The sequence below is a fragment of the Triturus cristatus genome, chromosome 2_1, assembly GCF_964204655.1.
Source record: "Triturus cristatus chromosome 2_1, aTriCri1.1, whole genome shotgun sequence".
Taxonomy (NCBI): Eukaryota; Metazoa; Chordata; class Amphibia; order Caudata; family Salamandridae; genus Triturus; species Triturus cristatus.
This window is the reverse complement of record NC_140581.1, coordinates 740407225-740429625: the sequence shown is the minus strand read 5'-3', so window position 1 is coordinate 740429625 and position 22401 is coordinate 740407225. Positions and strand designations below refer to the sequence as shown.

General features: G+C 47.8%; 1 protein-coding gene across 1 annotated transcript in view; it reads left to right on the top strand.

Moving 5' to 3' along the window:
• The window catches only part of CEP120 (centrosomal protein 120), a 417274-nt gene that overhangs the window by 244001 nt on the left and 150872 nt on the right, over positions 1-22401 (top strand). Inside the window, exons 12-14 of the mRNA XM_085632676.1 lie at positions 1590-1686; positions 2798-2950; positions 5195-5284. Coding sequence (XP_085488802.1) covers positions 1590-1686; positions 2798-2950; positions 5195-5284 — 340 coding nt within the window. The remainder of the gene's footprint in view (positions 1-1589; positions 1687-2797; positions 2951-5194; positions 5285-22401) is intronic.

Sequence of the window (22401 nt, the reverse complement as noted above, 5' to 3'; positions counted from 1 at the left end):
TCTTTTAAGAAAGATTTATGGAGTGCTTTACAGTAAACCAAATTAAAGTTCTCGGAATCCACGTTTTGGTTAAGCGTACATGTATTGTGTTAGTCACATTAGTATTCATATTCACAATCAAATCTGTTTGTAATTTAAGAGTTTTTTTTACTGCTAAGCATGGAAGCACGAGAGTTACATATTTATTGGTGTTGTGGCGTTTCGTGATACCACAGTGTCAATTATTTTATCAATTTTAACGTTATGTACAATATATTGATGTATGGCAGTACTTCTTGGTTAACAGTTTAATTGATGGATATGTTGCAGCCCTAGAACTCGCACGGTGTAAATGGGCGCAATATGTTTAATTAGATAAATGCAGTATTGTTGAGGAAACTAACTATAGTCATGGGCGTCAATTCACCGAAATGCCACTGGTAGCGGAAGTGACATCACACACCCTTTTACCTTTTTTGTACTGTGACTCACACACACATGCTAAAATATACTCTCATATTCACGCACTCTCTCTCAGATAAACACACTCCTCTACAACCATGCATGCAACGTTCCTTTAAAGGTATTTTTTGCTTACTGTAACTGTCAGATAGGGTCACATTGCTGCTAATTATACTCTATTTTTTTACACTAATAGTGAATATTATTATTCGCTATTTGTGTAATAAAAATTGAACAGGAAAACGTAGCTCCAAGGGACATCCATTAGGGTGAGCTGCTCATGTGTTTCAGGCACTGATTTTGCCACCTCTGAGGTGGGGTAGTAAGGGGCCGCAGCTGCGACCTCTGGCGACCCCTAAATGACGTCCATGTACATCGCTGGTTCATCCCAGACCCACTAGTGTCATTGCTCCGGGTTATTGGCCTTCATGAAGTATGAAAACGAGTCCTGTTCTGAAATTGGATGTGCAGCCTGTATGTCTAACACATTCTACGCTGCCAATGTTCACACGTTCAGCTTGGTGAAACAGAGCCCAGTGCTTGACTAGTGTTGGTCTGTCCTCCGAGCAATGCCCCCTTGCACAATGCAGAGGGTGTGGTGGGACTGAAGTCGAATGATATCTAAGCTCTTGCTAATGGTAGGATAGTGACACACAGCTCCCAGCAGGAGAGACCATTCCCCGCCTCTCTTCTAGCCCTTTGTCTTTAGCTTGGCTGCAGCTCTTGCATTCTATAAGCAATAACACATATTAGGGTATGTAGGACTGATGGACTTTCTTATCTACTTTGTTTATTCAGCAACATGGCTGATTGCCTCAATCTCTGATGATCTCGAATACGCCCTACGCTGGTGAACCTCATGTTTTATATTTAAAACTGTCGTCGTTTTGTTGCTTATGGTTTCGACTACCTGTAGACATTTTAGTGTAGAAAGCCATTGACCTTGGGTTGTCAGAAAGCACCTGTGAAACTGCTTTTTGTCAACATATAGTGTGCCGCCATATGGTGAAAGGCTAAAGCAATAGTACCTTTATCTGTATTGCAATCTACATGACTTTGTTTTTACCCAATATTTCATACATTAAGAACTGCTTTGCCATCTTAGACGCATCATGTCGACAAGAACTAACTTTTGTTCTCTTTTTCAGGGCGAATAATAAGATAGCAGAAATTTCTTACACTATGAGTCTGGAAGACTACGGTCTTGTTAAAATACAAGAAGTTGTGGTGTCTGAATCCTCTCAGGTAAATGACTAGAGGTTTGTGGTGTTTCAAGACTGTGGCCCTCATTACGAGTGGACTCTTCATTCCGATGGGGCTGGTAACAGCAGTTACTGGCCCCATCGGAATGATGGCATCTGCAGGAACACTTTGGAAACCTTTACTTTACTCCAGAGTTTACAGCTGCTGAAAACAGCCAAAATCTCCATGTGAAATTATGGGAATCTGACGCAGAATTGCAGGTTTCCCCGGTTATTCCTTAGGGTGCAACTTGTAATGGTCTGTATTTTCCCCGGTTATTCCTTAGGGTGTAACTTGTAATGGTCTGGATTTTCCCTGGTTATTCCTTAGGGTGCAACTTGTAATGGTCTGTATTTTCCCCGGTTATTCCTTAGGGTGTAACTTGTAATGGTCTGGATTTTCCCTGGTTATTCCTTAGGGTGCAACTTGTAATGGTTTGGATTTTCCACGGTTATTCCTTAGGGTGCAACTTGTAATGGTCTGGATTTCCTCCGGTTATTCCTTAGAGTGTAACTTGTAATGGTTTGGATTTTCCCCAGTTATTCCTTAGGGTGCAACTTGTAATGGTCTGGATTTCCTCCGGTTATTCCTTAGGGTGTAACTTGTAATGGTCTGCATTTCCTCCGGTTATTCCTTAGAGTGTAACTTGTAATGGTCTGGATTTTCCCCGGTTATTCCTTAGGGTGCAACTTGTAATGGTTTGGATTTTCCCCGGTTATTCCTTAGGGTGCAACTTGTAATGGTCTGGATTTCCTCCGGTTATTCCTTAGGGTGTAGCTTGTAATGGTCTGGATTTTCCCCGGTTATTCCTTAGAGTGTAACTTGTAATGGTCTGGATTTTCCTCGGTTATTCCTTAGGGTGTAACTTGTAATGGTCTGGATTTTCCCCGGTTATTCCTTAGGGTGCAACTTGTAATGGTCTGGATTTTCCCTGGTTATTCCTTAGGGTGCAACTTGTAATGGTCTGGATTTTTCTCACCCGCAGTGTTACAGGTACCACTGGTCCCAAGGTTGGGGAAAATCCGACCTATTTAGCAGACCACTCGTAATGAGGGCCTCTGTAGTTTTTTTTTTACTCATGCAACATAAATAATATCTTTTATGTGCATTTCAGAGCGTAAGGGCTGCTCAGCAGAAGGTTGTATCTCCTCGTCAGCCAACTCCTGTTCCAGACACCAAGCCCGAACCACGAGAAACTCTGGAATACAAAGCAGCGCTTGAGCTCGAAATGTGGAAGGAGGCGCAAGAGGACCTTTTTGAGAACCAGGTTTAGTTATTACTTGTTTAAAAAAATGTGCACGTTTTAACATTACATTGTTAACCTTGTCTTTGTACCAATGGGAAAAAAGGGAATTTTACCCACCTCTGCCTTTAATATCCATCCATCTGTGTACCGTTGTACTCCAATGATAGCCAAAAGCAGTAAGTATTCACCCCATCAAGGGATCCAGGCACTTTAAATTTACATCTTTCTTTAGAAAAGCTAAATATATTTTTTATTTTAAGAATGCTTTATTGGCCAAATAAATTTTATTAGAAAAATAAACACATTTCAATTTTTGAAAAAAGTCACACGTGTAATGCAAGTGACAAGAACAATTCAAAAACGTTCTAAAGGAAACATTTTAAGTAGCAGGACTACTGTAGCTGAGAAGGCTGCAACCTCTACTGGCTGGAAAACGGAACTCCTTTTTTAAGGAACCACAATCCACTAGTAACCGATCGTGTCTTGTTAGTAACAGTTGGTCAGTTCCCTATTCGTCTTGAAAACAAAGCAGCAAAGCCTTTCAGAACACACACTCTACACTTGACAAGATTGTTCTGCTTATAAAAAAAACAATCGGTGTACTGTGCTGTTCTTCAATATCATTCTGGGTAAAACCTTCTCAATACGCATGTTTACCACCCGCCCTGAAATTTAAATTCAATTCCTTGAGTAAAGGAATCCGTATTAAACACGTCAGTGCTGATCTTTATGAAGGATAAAGAGCATTGATTTCCCCGGAACCTACATTTGTTCCTTCATCCTTTGTTGTGGGCTGTGAGCTCTAGAGTGCTGCAGCTCATACATTATTTACATGATTTAATGTCTAGTTGTCCATCGGACAATATAGACATTAAGGGGTCTATTATGAGGTAGGGCAGATCGCCACCGCCCGCCACCAATTTCCTCCCACCATTATAGTATGGCAGGGGGCACCCCAGCGGACGGAAAGACCGTCTGCCGGTTTTCCGCCGGTCGACCGGAAAAGGGGCTGGATATGGTGGGAGTGTCTGCTAGACACCGCCATCCATATTAGCATGGGTGCGGGAAGCAGCCACGGAAAGGCATGAAGATTTTGCTTTCGGGGGCCCGTTGCGGGCCCCCAGGGTATTGGGGGGGTTGGGGGTGCATATGGGGGTACCCATGGATTGTCACGGACAAGGTGGCAGGCACCACGCGGTGCCTGTCACCTTGTTCATGACAATGCACAACGTGCATTCCCAGCATTGTGGCGGGCGGTGCGGCATTGTGGCGGGCGGTGCTGTGGGCACCGCCCGCCACAATGCTGGGAATAGAGGATGCCACCGCCGCGGTGGCATCCTAATTACCGGTGCGGGACCACCGCACCACTGGCAGCCGGTCCCTGCACCGTTAGGATGCCATCCTAATAGGCCCCTTACTCTTCTTGCCCATCACAAAATGTAACATGTTTCGGGAGTCAGGCGATATGAATCCCCCACTCCTTCAGTTGGTCCACATCATAACTGTTTCCGCTGAGAGAGTTAGTCCATCATGCCGATGGCTATGACATGGCAGCCTAAAGTTCTGAAGTATTTGCAAATTAATGTTGCTCACATACAGAGGGACAAGATGGCCGGAATGCAGTCCTATGTGATCACTAGTGGCTAAAGTTAATGTAAACATGCCTTCTTTCTATTGCGGTTTCAGACGGCCATCACAGGGCTAAGAACCTTTCAGTCTCTTCCAAGAAAATCCTCATCACAGTCATACGCACTGAATAGTCCTGTCCATGTTGGGAATCCGGGAGTACTTTACCAAAAATATATACAAGTATGTTCATATGTACTCCTACCCAATACAATTCTGTTGAAAGGAACTGTTCCAAGCACGGCATCCTTTAAATCCTCTGTATTGAAGGATATCCTACAGCGTATGTGACTTTATACAGGATGCCCTGACAGCCAAAGTATTGGTAGATGCAATGAAATTCATCCTTCATCCTTGCAAGAGACATCAACTGTAGCAAAATGACAATATTGACAATATTCACGTTTTTGTTGTTACAATTATATATTTTCTGCGTTTAAGCAATTTGGTTCATATTGCTGTTTCCATCTACATTCAAAATTCAAAATAGAAAATCATGTGTTTTAGGTTTCTTCTTCTTCAATCTCCTGCTCTTTTCAAAATTGATGTATTTCCCATGTGGTAAAGTTCATACAGCTATTCCTACTGTTAACTTGTTGTTTAATAAAAGCAGTGTGTATTTTTAATTCCGTTTGACAGCTAAAAAAGAAGGAACTAGCTCACATGCATGCCCTTGCTGATGAGTGGAAAAGAAGAGATAAAGAGAGGGAAGCATTAGTAAAGAAAAAGGTAAGATGATTGCAACTGATCAAGTGATTTCAGTCTGGTTCTATAGCTGCAGGAAGTGAGCTGTCTTCTACTTTCATAGTTCAAAACACATTCTTCAAAAGAAATACTGTGGTCCAGAATAAAACATTGTTCGTAGAAATGGTCTTTGATGGCATTGAACTTCCAGACTGCCTGAAGCATACTTTACCTGGTAGAAGGACTTTTTCCCATATTTTGCATGTTTTAGTGTATCTGTTTAACACTTATGGCAAATGAAAGAATATTTAGTTGCTAATGCCATTCCCTCTAGTGTGATGCAGGTTGCAATGCTGAGCAGTCTCACATAATTGTTCCAAGGGCACCACCTTTCAAACGTATTTTGTGGTCTGGGAAGCTGGAGGATAGATCATTTGTTGCAACACTCACTTAACAGCTTTAATTCTTCAGGGCCAGGGTATCCCAGCACCGTAGAAACACTGGGACAGAGTTATAAGTCCTCTTTTACCCAGCCCTCCTCCTCCTCCACCACCCCCCTCATCTCCTGTACCACCGCACCCATGCCCACCTTCCTCACTGTCTCCCCCTTAGTTATGTTATGTTTTGTTACTGGGTATTTGTAGAGTGCACGGCTACTCCTTAGAGTGTCCCGGCGCTAGCAGGAACCCTTGACAGATCAGTGCACACAACAGCAGGTATGCCTCATCTAATGTTGGAAGAGCCAAGTTTTTAAATTTCTCCCGAAACCAAGGAGATCCTGCACCTATCTCAGGGAGAGCGGTAGGCTATTCCATAGCTTTAAGGCTGCCACCTGGAAGGAGCATTCCCCCGTAGGTGAACGCACAAACTTTGGCGATCGACAACCGCAGGGGTGAAGACCGCAAGGTTCTGGATGGGGCATAGGGCTGATTTCTATTCCTAATGTAAGGAGCCCCTATGTCGTGAAAGGCCTTCAAGACCAGCACCAGGGCTTTGAAATGTACCCTCTTTCGCACCGGGAGCCAGTGCAGGGTCTTCAAATGAGGCGTCATGTGTCCTAGAGCCAACCATGAGTACGGCCCTAACTGCCGCGTTTTGTACCACCTGCAGGCGGCCTAGTAAGTAATCGGGGAGGCCAAGGTACAGAACGTTGACCTAGTCCAACCTTGACGTGATCAGTGCTTGCACCACTGTTTTCCTATGCGAGACTGGGACTAAAGGTAGAAAGTTCCTCAGCATTTTCAGTAGCCCAAAGCATGTGCCAGCCACTGTTTGCACCTGTGACATCATGGACATGTCAGCGTCCAGGTTCATCCCTAGGTTTTTTACGGTGGTGAATGGGCTTGCTGGGGGGACATATTCTGGGGCCACCATTGGCGCCATTCATCAGATGGACTATGTCCCCCCAAAAAAATTTCAGACTTTTTTGAGTTACATTGCAGTTGATTTTGCCTAAACCAGGCAAACACCTTTACCAGGCAAGTGTTTATTTCACTTCCTCTCAGTGTATTATCCTTCTCGCAAGTGAACAAAAGCTGCGTGTCATCAGCGTAGGATATTACTTTTGCCCCGTATTCCTCTGCCAGGACAGCAAGGCGAGCCATATATATGTTAAACAAAGTTGGGCTCAAAACAGAGCCCTGTGGCACTCCTACTTTCATCTGGGGGATAAGGGCAGAAAAAGGAGGGGACCAACGGTGGCGACTTTCCAAAAAGGAGGAGAACCACCTAAGGACCGTGCCACCAATGCCACAGTCCTGGATTCTGTGCAGAAGTAAATCATGGGGCACGGTATCGAAAGCCGTCGAAAGGTCCAGTAGTATCAATACTGCTTTTCCTCCTCTGTCAAGAGTACATTTAATAGTATCTGAGACTTCCAATAAGGCCGTCTCTGTACTAAAGTTAGCTCTAAACCCTGACTGGCTCGGATGAAGTACAAGGGTTTGCTTCTACAAAATCAGTGACAACAACATTCACATACTTCTCCAAAGCCTTGGAGAAGAAAGGCAACAACGATATTGGTCTATAATTACTGGCTTCAGAAGGATCTGCTGAGGGTGTTTTTTTAGGAGCGGAAGAATCTTTCCATGTTTCCAACTATCAGGGATCAATCCCTCAGACAAGGAAAAGCCAGGTTAGCAGCAGGATTGATCACCTCGGTGATAGATGCTAATACTTTCGCAGGACAAAAGTCCGAGGGAGAGACGGATTTCAACACTTTCATTATTTTAAGAGATGTGGCCAGTGGAATAGGGGGGAACTCCAGGAGGGTCTCATCGAAGTTGGAAAAGACCAGGGGGGGCAAACCAATGTTGCCATTGCTCGCTTGAGGCAAATCCCCGAACAAATCCTGGATGGTTTTAATTTTATTATAAAAATATTGCGCAATATGGTTCATCCATTCATAAGTAGGGGTGAAGGGGCTATTGATTGCATTGGGGGAGGAACAGTCCTTTACAATCTTGAACAATTCCCTGCTGCTGTTCCCAGCTTGTTCAATTTTTGAAGCCAAGAAATATTTTTTTCCCTCACGGACTTTGGCATAATGGGCTTTCAGAGCCAATTTATAAGTAATTTTATTCACGTGGTCAAAGTTCTTCCTCCATAGTCTCTCCAGGCATTTACACGCGCTTTTGCTTTTCCTTAGTGCCTCTGTGAACCATGGAGCTGAAGCTCTGCAGGATTTAGCTACTCGAGTTTTGGGTGGGGCTAGTCGCATAGAAGACGCCTGGAGCCAGCCTTCAAGTGAGCGTACATCGCTCTCTAAAATGCCATTAAAGGGAATGGGAAGCTGCCTAAGTATAGTGGCTGAAGCTTCCGGTGTAAACTGGGCAAAAGCCTAAAGCTGCTTGCCCGCGGCTTGCAGTAGGATTGAGGCCTTCCTGGTTCCTTGCATACCCTAAAGGTGAGCAGGAAATGGTCAGACCAGATAATGGGAAGGGGTGTGTCTATTTCAATCCTGGTCGTTGAAAAAATCTGGTCCAGATTATGGCCCTTTTCATGAGTAGGGAGCAGGACATAGGGAGTCAGATTGAGGATGCTAAGTGATTCGCACAGCTTTACGGACTCTGGGTCAGCCAGTTGGTCCATGTGTATATTAAAATCCCCAAGAACCATACAATGACTGTATTTGGCCGCAATAGGGTAGATGGCATAGCCAAGGGCCCCCTCTTTCCCATTCAGAGCCAGGTAGCTCCTATGGCCCGTTTGACCCTTATGGCCAGACGTCAGCCCCAGGCCCAGCTGATTATCCCTGGGATAAGACCAATGTTGATCACCGGATGACCCCACCGCAAAAATTACCTGATCCTGACCTCACTCCTTGATGGCCCACAGCCTATCATGAAGTCATTCAGAGGGCTTCAGCCTTTCACAATGTTGAGATGCATGTTACCCAGGAGAGAATGACTTTCTTCTTGAGACGCTCTCCAATTCCTCCCCATGCTGAATGACATCTTCTCATAACAACGTGAAGGAGCCTGCCAAGGCTAGCCACTTCAAGGGTTGAAAAGAAATTTAAACCCTCTCCTAGTGACCCAACATATATTAAGGGACAGGCTCCAGCTGAGTCCCTGGTGGTTCACACCTACACACAGGCCACCTGCGATGCTCCAAGGAGAGCAAAAAGATGGACGCAAGGGCAGCAATACCAGCGTTATACTGGAACATTACGCTTGACTCCGTATCTCTAGGGTCAAACCCGAGGTCCAGCAGAATCTCCTCATCTTTCTGTTTGACGGGGAGCATCTTTTTGGGACCCAGGTAGACGATATGCTGACGAAAATCAAAAAAAGATATGGAGAGAAAAATGTCTAGGAAGCACTTCAGCCACATTCCTCGAGCAATCCCACTTGTACCAGATGAAGCAGTAGACTTACCACCAGCAAGCTTGGAGGGGGGGTACATTATAGGCTTTGCCTTGGGTAACGGGGGTAGTGCTAAAGATGCCTCTGACAGTCTCTTGCCCTACCTCCCACCGCCTCCAATCACATGTCACTTATCAGGGGATGGGTATGCAACTTCCTCTCTTGATGTGAGGAATTCAAGTCAGAAAAGTGGTTCCTAGCCGTAGCCCAAAATGGCTATTGCCTGAACTATACATAATCCCTCGCAACATCCCATCCTGTACACACACTCTTAGCCAAGAACACCTTTCCTTCTTTCAGGAAGAAGCGCAAGTGCTCTTTCAAAAGGGTTCTATAGAGAGAGTGTAACCCCCACCCCAGGGAGTGGCATCAACGCTGTACTTTCTCATCCCCAAGAAGGACTACCCTGAGTACTCTTTCACCACATCTTCTGAAAATACATATATTATTTTTTTTGTCTTCCACCTCCTTCAACAGGACGATTTTATGATGGCGCTCGTTCTGAAGGACACCAATTTCCTCACCATCTATTCTGCTCATTGACTGTAAGTGTGCTTTATCAGTAGACAACACTGCCAGTTCGAAGTACTTCCTTTCTGATGGATACATCTGCCAGTGGATTCCTCACCTTGTGAATATCCCCTGCGCCAGCATTCCACGGAACTTTTCTTCCCCAGCATTCCACGTCGACGTGGGCGACGTCATAATACACCGGCTCCGCTCGCGACTCCGATCGACGTCACCGGAGCCATAAGAAGCCCACGTCGGCGTGATGACGTCCGTTCCCTTTTTCTCCGCGACTTCGACGCGCAACGGTTTTTCTCCAGTGCTACTTTGTAGTTTGGTCGTGTATCTCTGTTTATTCGACTATGTCTTCGACTAGGAATTCGGGCTTTAAGCCCTGTAGGGAGTGTGGAGGCCTGATGTCGATTACGGATCCTCACCAGAATTGTTTATGGTGCCTCTCCTCGGAACATGATATGGAGGAGTGCGGATGCTGTAAAAGCATGAACCCGAAGGCACTCAAGGAGAGGAAGACCAAGCTCTTCATGAAGAAGATTGGTAAGGAAAAAAGAGGGAGGAAGAAGGAGAGATCGAAGAGAGAGTCATCGACGTCGAGGTCGTCGAGGTCGAAGAAACACCATAAAAAAAGTAAACATTCTAGACGTCGATCCTCGAAGTCCAAGAAATCGAAGTCTAGGTCGGCTTCGTCTCATCGACGTCGGAGCAAAGGTTTGTCTCCTTCTCCTTCACCTTCAAGGTCTCCTTCGAGGAAGCAGACTCCGAATCAGTCTCCGACGAGGTCTTCGGCTCCGTCTAAGACGTCCACTCCGCTTCGTGTGGAGTCGGATGCTTCTATGCATGAGGAGCAGGAAGAGTCGGTTCCAGTACCTGAAGATTCGGAGGCTCCAGTGGAGGATATTGCGGAGCCGGTGCCGGAGGCCCCACAAGAGGTTCCTTTGCCTCAGTTCCCGGCCCCAGGTACGGATTCGGCTAATTTCTTGAATGCTATGTATGGCATTTTTAATAGGGCGGCCTACCCATCCGGAGCACCAGCTGGTCCCGTGGGTCCGATGGCCTTTACAATGGGGGTGCCACAGCAGTATGCTCAGACCCCCTTTATGCCGATGGCGCCTTCTTGGCAGTTTCCGGCGCCGTCTGGGGATCCGATTCGACCTCGGAAGGTTCGACAGGCTTCGGAGCCTCCTTCGACGCCGAGACTGGCTCCTTCGACGCCGAAGCCGACTCCATCGACGCCGAAGCCGACTCCATCGACGTCGAGGCTGACTCCATCTGCGCCGTGTCTGGCGCCGTCGACGCCGGTTCCTCTGGTTCCTCCGACGCCGCGTACGACGTCGCCGACGTCGGTTCCCCGAATCCGGTCGAGGAGGGAAGCCCAGAGGGTGTTGGAGGAAAGAAGATATCGAGAGGTGGAAGAAGGTGAGGTTGATTCTTCTTCGGACGAATTCGAGGGCATTGAGGAAGCCAGTGGGCTGGATACGACCCCAGAGTGGGAACATACATCTGCCAGGTCTTCTCCACCTCATGAGTTGGCTCCCTATCACGTAGTGATAAAGAAAGCAGCGGAGCTTCTGGATTTACAGCTGCCTTCTGTAGAGTACAAATCCAACCTGCTCACAGAAGTGTTACATTCTCCGACTTCGACATCGGAGCCCTTGTTGCCTTTCAATGAGGCCATATTGGAGCCGGTATTAGAGGTATGGAAGAAGCCCCTTTCTTCTCCTGCAGTGTGTAGGCAGGTGGCAAGAAGGTACAAGGTTGCACCAGGGGATCCTGACTTTTTATCCACTCATCCGTCCCCTGACAGTTTGGTTGTGCAGGCTTCATGCTCCAAGCATGCTTCCGGTGCCTTTCCTCAGTCTCCAGCTGACAGGGAGTCTAAAAAGGCTGATCAGGCTGCCAAAAAGACCTTTTCGACAGGAAGCATGGCGTTAAAATCGACTAATGCTACGGGCCTGCTGGGGCGTTACGTGCATGCTCTAATGGATTCCATTAAGTCCTTGGCTCCTAAGTTGCCTGAAGGGGATAAGTCATCCTTCATGGAGGTTGTAGTGGACACTCAGGCGGCTGCCAGGCAAGTTATCCAGTCAGGGTTGGATACTGCGGACTCCGTGGCAAGGATCATGGGGTCTTCTGTTGCTGTGAGAAGGCAGGCTTGGCTCCGTAACTCTGGTTTCTCAGCAGATGTTCAAGCTACGCTGGTCGATCTTCCATTTGATGGTCAGAAGCTGTTTGGGGAGAAAGCGGACTCTGCCCTTCAGCGTTTTAAGGACAGCCGATTGACTGCAAAATCTTTGGGCCTGCAAGTACCGGCAAAGGGTTCGACCTTTCGAAAATTATGGGGCTTTGGGCGATCGTCTTTTCGCTCTTACCTGCAGCCCCAGCAGCAGCAGCAGAATCCCCTCTATAAGTCCTATAGAGGGAGGCAAAGGGGTCGGAGAGGTTCTGGACGCAACCCCTCTTCTTCCTCCTCCTCTGCTCCCAATGAGGCCTCAGGGAAGCGGCCCTAGATCCCCCATCCTGGATCATGTAAGGCCTGTGGGGGGTCGGGTGTCCTACTTTCTACGGGGTTGGAAATCGGTTACAACAGACCTTTGGGTTTTGAACCTCGTGGAGACTGGGTACGCCCTTCCCTTTCGGGAGTTTCCTCCCCCTTACCCTCCTTGCCAAGGTTACTGCTCGGAAGACCATCTGCTTCTCTTGCAGAAAGAAGTTCTAGCCTTGCTTCAAAAGGGTGCGATAGAGGTGGTTCCAGAGCAGGAAAGGGGTCAGGGATGCTACTCCCGTTATTTCCTGATTCCCAAAAAGGACGGCAGATTGCGTCCAATCCTGGACCTCAGAATCTTGAATTTTTACCTGAAGCAGGAGAAATTCAAGATGCTGACCCTTGCGCAGGTTCTTCAAGCGTTGCAGCAAGGAGACTGGTTGGTGTCGCTCGACTTGCAGGACGCGTACTTCCATGTCCCAATCCTGAAGTCGCACAGGAAGTATCTCCGTTTTACGGTTGGGTCGCAACACTACCAGTTTGCGGTCCTCCCGTTTGGTCTTACTACCGCACCTCGAGTCTTCACGAAGGTGATGGCAGTGGTGGCTGCTCATCTCAGGAGATCGGGGATTCCGGTTTTTCCCTACCTGGACGACTGGCTTCTGAAGGCAGAGTCCCCAGAGATGGTGCAGCGTCATCTGCAGGTGACAACTCAGCTGTTGTTCGACTTGGGTTTTTCAATCAATGTGCCCAAATCTCACCTGGTGCCCTCTCAACGCAACCTGTTTATAGGGGCAGTACTGGACACTACTGTGTGTCGAGCATTCCCTCCTCCTCAAAGGATTCTCGACATTCAGGAGATGGTCCCTTTATTCCACAGTGGAGCGGTTGTTCCAGTTCTGAAGGTCCTTCGTCTGCTCGGTCTGTTCGCTTCCTGCATTCTGTTGGTCAACCATGCACGCTGGCACATGAGGGCGCTCCAGTGGTGCCTCCGCAAGCAGTGGTATCAGCACAACGGGGATCTCAGGGAGTCAGTCAAGATCTCCAGAGAAGCTGCAGCGGATCTGTCTTGGTGGAGTGTAGAGGGCAATCTGTCGCAGGGAAAGCCCTTCCATCTATCTCCATCGGTGGCCACAGTGATAACGGATGCATCCACCTTAGGGTGGGGTGCGCATCTGGGGGACCTGGAGATCAAGGGTCTGTGGTCTCCAGAGGAAAGGTTGCTTCACATCAACCTTCTGGAATTGCGGGCGATTCGTTTGGCACTCGAGGCCTTCCTCCCTTCCCTTCGCGGTCGGTCTGTTCAAGTCCTGACGGACAACACTACCGCGATGTGGTATGTCAACAAGCAGGGAGGAGTGGGGTCTCTTGGTTTATGCAGAGAGGCCTTACGTCTATGGTCCTGGGTTCAGGACCATCAGATTTGTCTGATGGCGAATCATCTGGCCGGGGTGCTGAACGTGCGTGCGGACAGTCTCAGTCGGCGGTTCTCCGCCGACCACGAGTGGAGGCTCCATCCGGAGGTGGTTCGTCACGTCTTTCGGACGTGGGGGACTCCTCGGGTGGATCTGTTTGCCACTTTCGAGAACGCGCACTGCCCGTCATTCTGCAGTCTCCAGTATCCGTTGCAGGGGCGTTGGGGGACGTGTTTCAGTTGAGTTGGGGCTCGCAGCTCCTTTACGCGTTTCCTCCCATACCCTTGATTCCTCGGGTTCTGAGGAAGATTCGCCAAGACCGGGCCCAAGTCATATTGGTCGCCCCGGATTGGCCAAGAAGGGTGTGGTACACAGATCTTCTCCACCTCTCCTCGTGCCCTCCGCTCCGTCTCCCTCTGAGGGCAGATCTCCTCTCGCAGTCGGAGGGGCAGGTTCTACACCCCCACCTCCAGAGCTTACACCTTCATGCCTGGAGATTGAACGGGGCAACCTGAGTTCCTTCTCTCTCCCACCTGATGTGGTGGACGTTATTTTATCGGCCAGGTGACACTCCACCAAGTCCATTTACTCCTACAGGTGGTCTAAATTTGTAAATTGGTGTGGAGAGAGGTCCGTTGACCCTTTAAAAGCCCATCTTTCTGATGTTCTCCAGTTTGCTCTTTCCTTGGCTCAGCAGGGCTGTGCTGTGGCCACGGTCAAGGGCTATCTTTCGGCCTTATCGGCTTTTCTGTGCCTTCCAGATCAACCTTCACTTTTCAAGCCCCCGGTTGTTCTGAGGTTCATCAAGGGCCTTACAAACATGTTTCCTCCCGCCCCATTTGTAATGCCTCAGTGGGACCTTAATCTTGTTTTAACCTTTCTAATGGGGTCCCCTTTTGAGCCTCTTCATTCTTGTCCTTTGAGGCTGTTATCATTTAAGGTGGTTTTTCTTGTGGCCATAACCTCGGCAAGGAGGGTAAGTGAGCTTCAAGCTCTTAGTTCCAAACCTCCGTTCCTTACTCTGCATGCTGAAAGGATGGTTCTCAGGACCAGGGCTGCTTTCCTGCCAAAGGTTGTCACTCCGTTTCATTTGGGGCAGTCCATTACTCTCCCTGTTTTCTACCCTCCTCCTCACCCTTCCAAAGAGGAGGAAAGACTCCATCGTTTGGACCCGAAGAGGGCTGTTAGTTTTTATCTGGATAGAACCAAGGACTTTCGCCTTGATGACCAGCTCTTTATTGGCTACATTGGTCGTTCTAAGGGGAAGGCGGTGCACAAGCGCACGCTGTCAAGATGGATAATTCTGACCATCAAGATCTGCTACGCCCTGGCTGGTAAGACTCCTCCTGATGGCATTAGAGCGCATTCAACTAGAGCTAAAGCCTCTACATCTGCTTTGGCCCGGGGTGTTCCTGTGGCAGATATTTGTAAAGCCGCGACTTGGGCCTCCCTCCATACTTTCGCAAAGCATTATTGCTTGGACTCTGAGATGAGGAGGGAGGGCCACTTCGCGCGCTCTGTGTTACAGGACTTTCTGGTATAGGAAGGTGGACACCCTCCTCCGGGAGTGGGGACTGCTGTGGAATCTATTCACAAGGTGAGGAATCCACTGGCAGATGTATCCATCAGAAGAACAAGTTACTTACCTTCGGTAACGCTTTTTCTGGTGGATACAGTATCTGCCTGTGGATTCCTCACTGACCCACCCGCCTCCCCGTTGTCCACCTTTGTATACCATGGAATAGGTCTTGTTGATATGCTTTTATGCTTTGTTGTGCAGTTGTAGGAAATGCTTGTTTATTTTCCTTGTTGCTTTTCCTTTGTATGCTATGCATATGTGTTGGTGTATTGAATACTGTGTATACTTTGAGTCTGTCGTTAGTCCACCTGTTCGCCTCGAAGGCACGGGGAAAAAATGGGTGGAACTGACGTCATCACGCCGACGTGGGCTTCTTATGGCTCCGGTGACGTTGATCGGAGTCGCGAGCGGAGCCGGTGTATTATGACGTCGCCCACGTCGACGTGGAATGCTGGGGAAGAAAAGTTCCGTGGAATGCTGGCGCAGGGGATATTCACAAGGTGAGGAATCCACAGGCAGATACTGTATCCACCAGAAAAAGCGTTACCAAAGGTAAGTAACTTGTTCTTTAGGATCACCATTGCTTCAAAGGTGTTTATGAAGTGAATTACAGTGGCTCTATTAGGGCCCACTTAGTTCTCCCTTATTTTAGTCTAACTGCGCGTTGTAGGCCACTTTGCTTTGTGCGCGTTACCCACAGCACGTTTGTTTTTGTGCAACAATATTTTAGAAATATGCTGCAAGTTTTTAGGTCTAGCCTAGCGCAGCGCTGCTCTGCAAGGCTTCTTGTAAGTACTTTAAACTACTTTGTGTGGGTCTGACTCCCCCCACACAGTCGATTGGCTTTTGCATGTGTTTATTAATAATGAAAGCACGCAAATAGTTATAGGCGGGTGCATGGCCCACCTCCTTTGTAATGTTCACTCCCACGGCAGTTTGCCTGCGCGAGCGTGCTGCGGCGCACAGGGTGGCAGATGCATTCCTCGTCCTTGTGGGTCACTCCCACGGCGTTTTGCCTGCGGGAGCGAGCAGACGTGCTTTGGTGCCTTCTTCCCACCGCCCACCCTCCATCCCTTTGTCCGTGCTGTCTAACCCCCACCCCCCTCCCCGTTGTCCGTGCCTTCAGTATCCCACCCTCCCTCCTCATTGTCCGTGCGTTCAATATCCCCACTGCTCTCTCTCCCTGTTGACCGTGCCTTCAGTATCCCCCTGCACTCCCTCCCCGTTGTCCGTGCCTTCAATATCCCGCCCTCCCTCCTCGATGACCGTGCCTTGAATATCCCCTCCCCGTTTTATAAAATGATGGCGGCCACACGCCTGTCTCCTGTCCATGATTTCACACAAAGCAAAGTGTCAGCGGCATTGCTCCTAGCAACATCTTAAAATAACCATGTGATGTTTTTTTACGATGTTGCTGGGAATGATGCTGCCACTTTGCTTTGGGTGAAATCATGAAGGGCAGCAGCCGGCATTAACAGCCGCAGAGCGCCATGCAACCCCCGGCCGCTACCCCGTGCGGAACCCATGCCATATTACTACCATCCCTCCTGGCAGAGCACGCCCGCCGTCACGTATTCCAAAACCCATGATGCGGATCCGTGTGCACATTCATCTCTGCACCAGACCGGTCGCACCTGTTTGAAGCCATGTTACAGATAAATACATTGCTTGACTTTGCTCGCAATACAAACCGGTGCGGATGAGAGGGCATGAATGAAAACATAACCCCTGGTGTCTGTCCTTCCCTGACTCCTCTGCCGACTGTCCAGGCTGCTGAAGGTTGACTTTCAACACAACCAGAAACCTAGGCTTGCATTCCAGTTTAAAAAGAAAACTGTGTGATCCTCGGCACATTCCCTCGTCTACATCTGCCTTGGTTCCATTATCCTCTGAAGTCGGAAGTTCTAAGAAACGGCAGCGGAACGTGAATAAAAATGTTACTTGTGTGTGAAGGATATGTGGTAAAATGCGTTCTTAAAAAATAAATTTGCAGTGGGCACACAGCTGGGGTCGTTGGTTATTGCTAGCAGATGCAGCGAGGGAGGGTTCGGTGGCTCAGAGAAGTCCTGTCATCCCTCGCCTTATTGCCCCCGCTTTGAAAAGACTGTGCGTTAACATTCAGTTTATTTAATAAATAAAAATCAAGCCTCCTGCCACACTTAAACAGGCTGTTTCTTTCACTTTCCAGCATATAGCGCTTGGTCTTTGTACTTTCATCTACACTCCACATCCGTTTTCTGATACGCTAGGTTTGACTCACCCGAAATCCACAGGCTGTCTCACACAATCGTCACGGTATGTCAAATGCGATTGCTCTCTTGTAAGATCCCAAAGGCGAGACCTCTTGGCTATGCCAATGCTTGTTATTATTCAGTTCTGCTTTCTGGGGCTCTGAACCTTTCGTACAAGGTCGAACAACACCATGCCCTGTTTTTTCTGTGATCGATTAGCAACATAGCTTGACATTTAGACACTGAGGAGCAGCTGCTGTTTTCAAGTGAGGCGCCTCTTATCATATACACCGAGGCTTGCTTTTTGAAAATAGAGAGGAGGATTCTTGCATACGGGAAAGGTCCCAGTACAGGTGCGCTAACTTTGCACAACCTGAGATGCAGACCACCTAACTACAAATGGCAGGTATGAGTGACTGATGTATCACTGTGCTCATGTATTGAGGGTAGGCTTAGGCATAAATATAATTCGCCATGGTAGGTCTTTTAGTTGTATGTAGTTTTCTCCTAATGCGGATTACTTTGCTCAGGTGCATATGTTTTCTAATTGTAGCACAATTGCTTCATAATAGAGTACGATAGTTTCACTGAATGTTGTAAACTTTCCTTGTGTCTTTCTATTGATTATTATGGAAATGCATGAGTGAGAAAACAAAAGTTGGCTATCTGTTTCCACGGTTCCCCTGGGGACTAGAGAGTTTTGTTCTGGTTACATGTTACTCTGGGAAGGTTAGAGGCAGGTAAGGCACTATGGGCCAGATGTACAACCCTTTTTTGAGTCCGCAAGCGGGAGATCGCCCCTTTTGCGACTGCAAAAAAGGTTCCAGGCATGTACAAATGCTAATTTGCGAGTCACTGACTCGCAAAATAGCATTTGCGATTCTCGCTATTAGGAAGGGGCGTCCCTTCCTAATAGCGAGTCACCATGCCATGTACTGTTGTTTTGTGACTGCATTTGCGGTCCAAAACACTCGCAGTTTACCACCTTCTTCAAGTACGTGGTAAACCACTCGTTAACGGGAAGGGGTCCACAGGGGACCCCTTCCCCTTTTGTGAGTGTGTGTGTAAATACTTTTTAAGAGCAGGCAGTGGTCCCTGGGACCACTGCTTGCCCTTAAAAAATTAAACTGAAAAGCTTAAATTTTCTTTTTTAAATGCATCTCATTTTCCTTTAAAGAAAAAAGAAGTTCTTTATTGAAAAAGCAGTCACAGAGATGGTGGTCTGCTGACTCCAGCAGGCCACCATCCCTGTGAATGCTGGACATTCCCGATGGGGTCGCAAATTGTGCTTGCCTCGTGAATATTGATGAGGCATGCAATTTCGACCCCATTGGGAATCGCAAACAGTATCTGAGACACTGTTGTACATTGCATTTAGTGAGTCGCAAATTGCGAGTCGCAATTTTCGACTTGCTAAATGCAAGCATCGTACATCTGGCCCCAAGAGCTAGTCTGATTTGGGCCCATAGGTATTGATGGGGTATGGTGACTCAGTCCCTATATTTTGACGTCCGGTGATCCCAGGCATAGCTCTGTTTCCAAACAGAATCTCTCCAACAGTGGCTGCTCATCTATGAAGGGTCAGCCTTCACGTCTTCCACTTTTCTTGATAATTTTTTGAGGAAGTGCAGCAGCATCCTACATTGCCTAGCATACACTCAAACAGCGTTATCCCTGCTCCCCAACCTGAACTTTACTATAAATGCTACTAAGTTACTCTTGCAACCTCTTCAGATACACCCCTTCCTTTGGTCTGCATTGGACACAGTCACGAGGCTAACTTACCCCACTCTTCAGAAAGTCACAGCCTTTCAAAACTTGCTTCTTCTTTTTCAGCCCAATCTTCAGCTCAGATTGCGGACTGTCATCTGCCTTCTAGGAATGATGGCCCTATGAATTGCCATTGCTCCTCACACAAGGCTTCACATTCACCCCTTCTAAGAATGCCTTACGGCTCAATGGTCTCAAGCGGACGGTCACTGGGAAAATCTAGTTAGTACAGGCCAAAGCGCACCGCTCTGCAGTAGTGAAATAAACACAACTTGCTGCATGCTAGGCCTTTTCAGACTGCAAGTGACCATTACCGCACACTCTTATCTCACAGGCTTGAGTGTGCATCTCATTAACATGACAGCCTAGGTAATGTGGCCCTCTCAACGATGGGGGTCCCACATCAACTACTTGGAACTCCGAGCCATCCACTTAGTACTTAAAGCCTTCTTGCTAGTCATGAGGGCAAAGTGATCCTCATCAAGACAGATAATATGACCCCCATGGGCTGCCTACAGAAGCAGGGTGGCACACCCTCGCCTCATTTTTCACTTAGCTCAGGAAATTTGGCATTTGGCACTCCGCCACAACATTCACCTCATGGTGGAGCATCTCCTGGGGGTGGACAGCTACTTTGTGGACTTGAATAAGTCCACAAGTGGTAACCTTACTCCCTGATCCTTTATAAATACTTCAAACTTTGGGATACCTCACAGATAGACCTGTTCGCCTTCCCAGAAAGTGCAAACAGATAGTGAACTATAAATGAATTGGTCAGGCATATTTGCCCTAACGCTCATTCTGGTAGCACACACCTGGTCAACAGCCCTGGTACTCCACCCTCCTGGAGATATCCATCAGCCCTCATGAGAGTTTCCCGCTAAGGCTGGACCTTCTCACCTAGAAGCAAGTTCGAGTGAGGCGTCCGAATCCCAGACTGCTCAACCTAGCGATTGGCAGCTGCGATCCTAGATTTTGGGTACCTCAGCCTCCCTCAGGAAAGTATGTCCATCTTAAAGAAAGGCTGACCTACAATGCAGTTTTGCTACGCTGCAAAATAGAAAATGTTCCTCCACCACTGCATTCTCATAACTGGGACCCGCTAAAGCATACTGTTCAGGATATTATGGCCTACCTACTGCGCTTGTAGAAAAATGGCCTTATCTGCACCTCCATTTGCCCATACTATGCTACTGTCACAGAATACATGCCCCTCAGGGAACACTCGTCCCTCTTCAGAATTTCATTTATTAAGGCTGTCATGGAGAGTCTCAAGAGGGTGATCTGCCTAGTGCCACCTGCTACCGTTTGTAATCTTAACATAGTCCTCACCAGGCAAATGGAGGGGCCACCATTTTAACCTATACATTAATGCCTCCTTCAGTTCCTCTCCTGAAGGTAGAATTCCTGATGACCATTACTTTGGGTAGAGTAATTAGCTCATCCACGTCCACAAGGACAAGGTTGTTCTTGAAACCAATCCTATTTTCCCCCTAAGGATCTCACCATTCTACCATAACCAAACCATAGTTCTCCCAGGCTTCTTATTGCACCCAGATTTCATTGCGAAGAGAGCACTTCACATGTTAGAAGTTATGTACTATATTGACAGGACTAAGTCATTCTGTATATTGGACCCGCTCTGTCTGCTTTGCAAAGTCTCAGAGAGAACATTCCCGTAGGAGGCTGGCTTAGTATATGGTGCACACTTATTTAAGTGAAGCACCTTGCACTAATTCAAACAACCCTTATGGTGGTTTTAGTGGTCTGACAACTTTAGAAAGCTCTCTAAGTGGTAGCTGTAGAGAGAAGCCTTCAGTCTTAGGCCAGAAGGAGTGCTAAGCAGCTTGTTTTTACCAGATCTAATAATGTAATGTAGGTTAAACGAAAAAGAACCACACAGTGTAGTTATAAAAATGTCTGTTTATTAGACAACGCTCACTAACTCACTGGTATATCTCCTACCCGGAGATATCAACACAAATACACAATAATACTTCAATTGCAAGAGGTAAGTAAGCATAATACACAATGGTTCTCCAGGGGAAGACTAAACCATGTACTAAGCAAGTGAGATGAGAATTCGGGACTTGGACCAGGAGACTCAGAAGAGCTTGGACATAAAGACCACCCAAGTTAAGTACCAAAGAACCCCACGGAGTCTGTGTGCAGAGTGGGAGCATAGCTGCATACTCAATACAAGTCAACGGTAAAATCACGGTTGCCGTTTTGAAGAAGACGACGCTGAAGAAACCCAGTTTAAGACAGAAGGTCGGAGAGCCACCCCACCGTTGATACCCCAGGAACCAGGATGCTTACACCAGGGAAGCCAGGTGCATAGGTGTGAAGTGATGCCGGAAACCGCCATAGACCACAATGGAGGACTTCAGTAAAGATGCGGCTGGCGAAAACTGTGCAAGAATCCTGTGGCATACAAGGGTGGATTTATGAAGGGAAGAACCTGCAAGTAGAGAGGACAGAGTCTATGCCACTCGGAGGTGACCAGGAGGCACGAAAGAGCAATGCTCTGCGATGAAGGAAGATGCAGGAATGATGACGGTGACCTTGTCTCTGCAGCTGTGAGGACCAGGTGATGCTGAGGATACCGGGAGTCCCACGTCAAAAGTTGAGAACAAGGGGGTCGGTGTCTGGTGAGAGCACCAACAAGCCTTGGCAACAGCAACAGACGTTGTAAATGATGAAGGAGCAACGTTGGGACCAGCAAGGTCCAAGGAACTCCTCAAGTGCAGAAGAGTCAGAGCAGGCCTGAGCAAGCAGGGGAGCCCACTGAAGCAAGAGAAGACCCTTTAGAGGACTCACAGGGCCAAAGCACAGGATTAGCAAAAGGACCTCGAGCAGCTTATAAAAGATAAAGGCCCACGGTGCAGAGCATGCCGTGAGGACGAAGATCTTGGCAGGAAGAGATGCTGGAGGCAGGAGCTTCTTGTAGCCCAAAGATCTCTGGAGTGCAGAGCCAACAAGTGTTGGCAACAGCAGCTCGACTCGGTGCACAGGGGTTTGGTCCTAGCGGTTCCCACGAGGGATACTGGCCTCAAAATTGCAGAGAGGACAGGTTAGGCTTTGAGGGAGTTGCAGAACCACCATCTGTGTTGCTGAGCCTTTCAAAGTCCGTGGGACGTCAGGAGCAGCAGACCAGTCAGCTTCATTGTGGTCCCTGCAAATGCAGGGAAGTGACTCCTTCACTCCAAGAGTGATTACTTCCGGTGTCCTTACTGCCCACAGGTCTGTTGAAGATCTTGAAAGAAGCACAGACCCAGACAACGAAGAAGACTT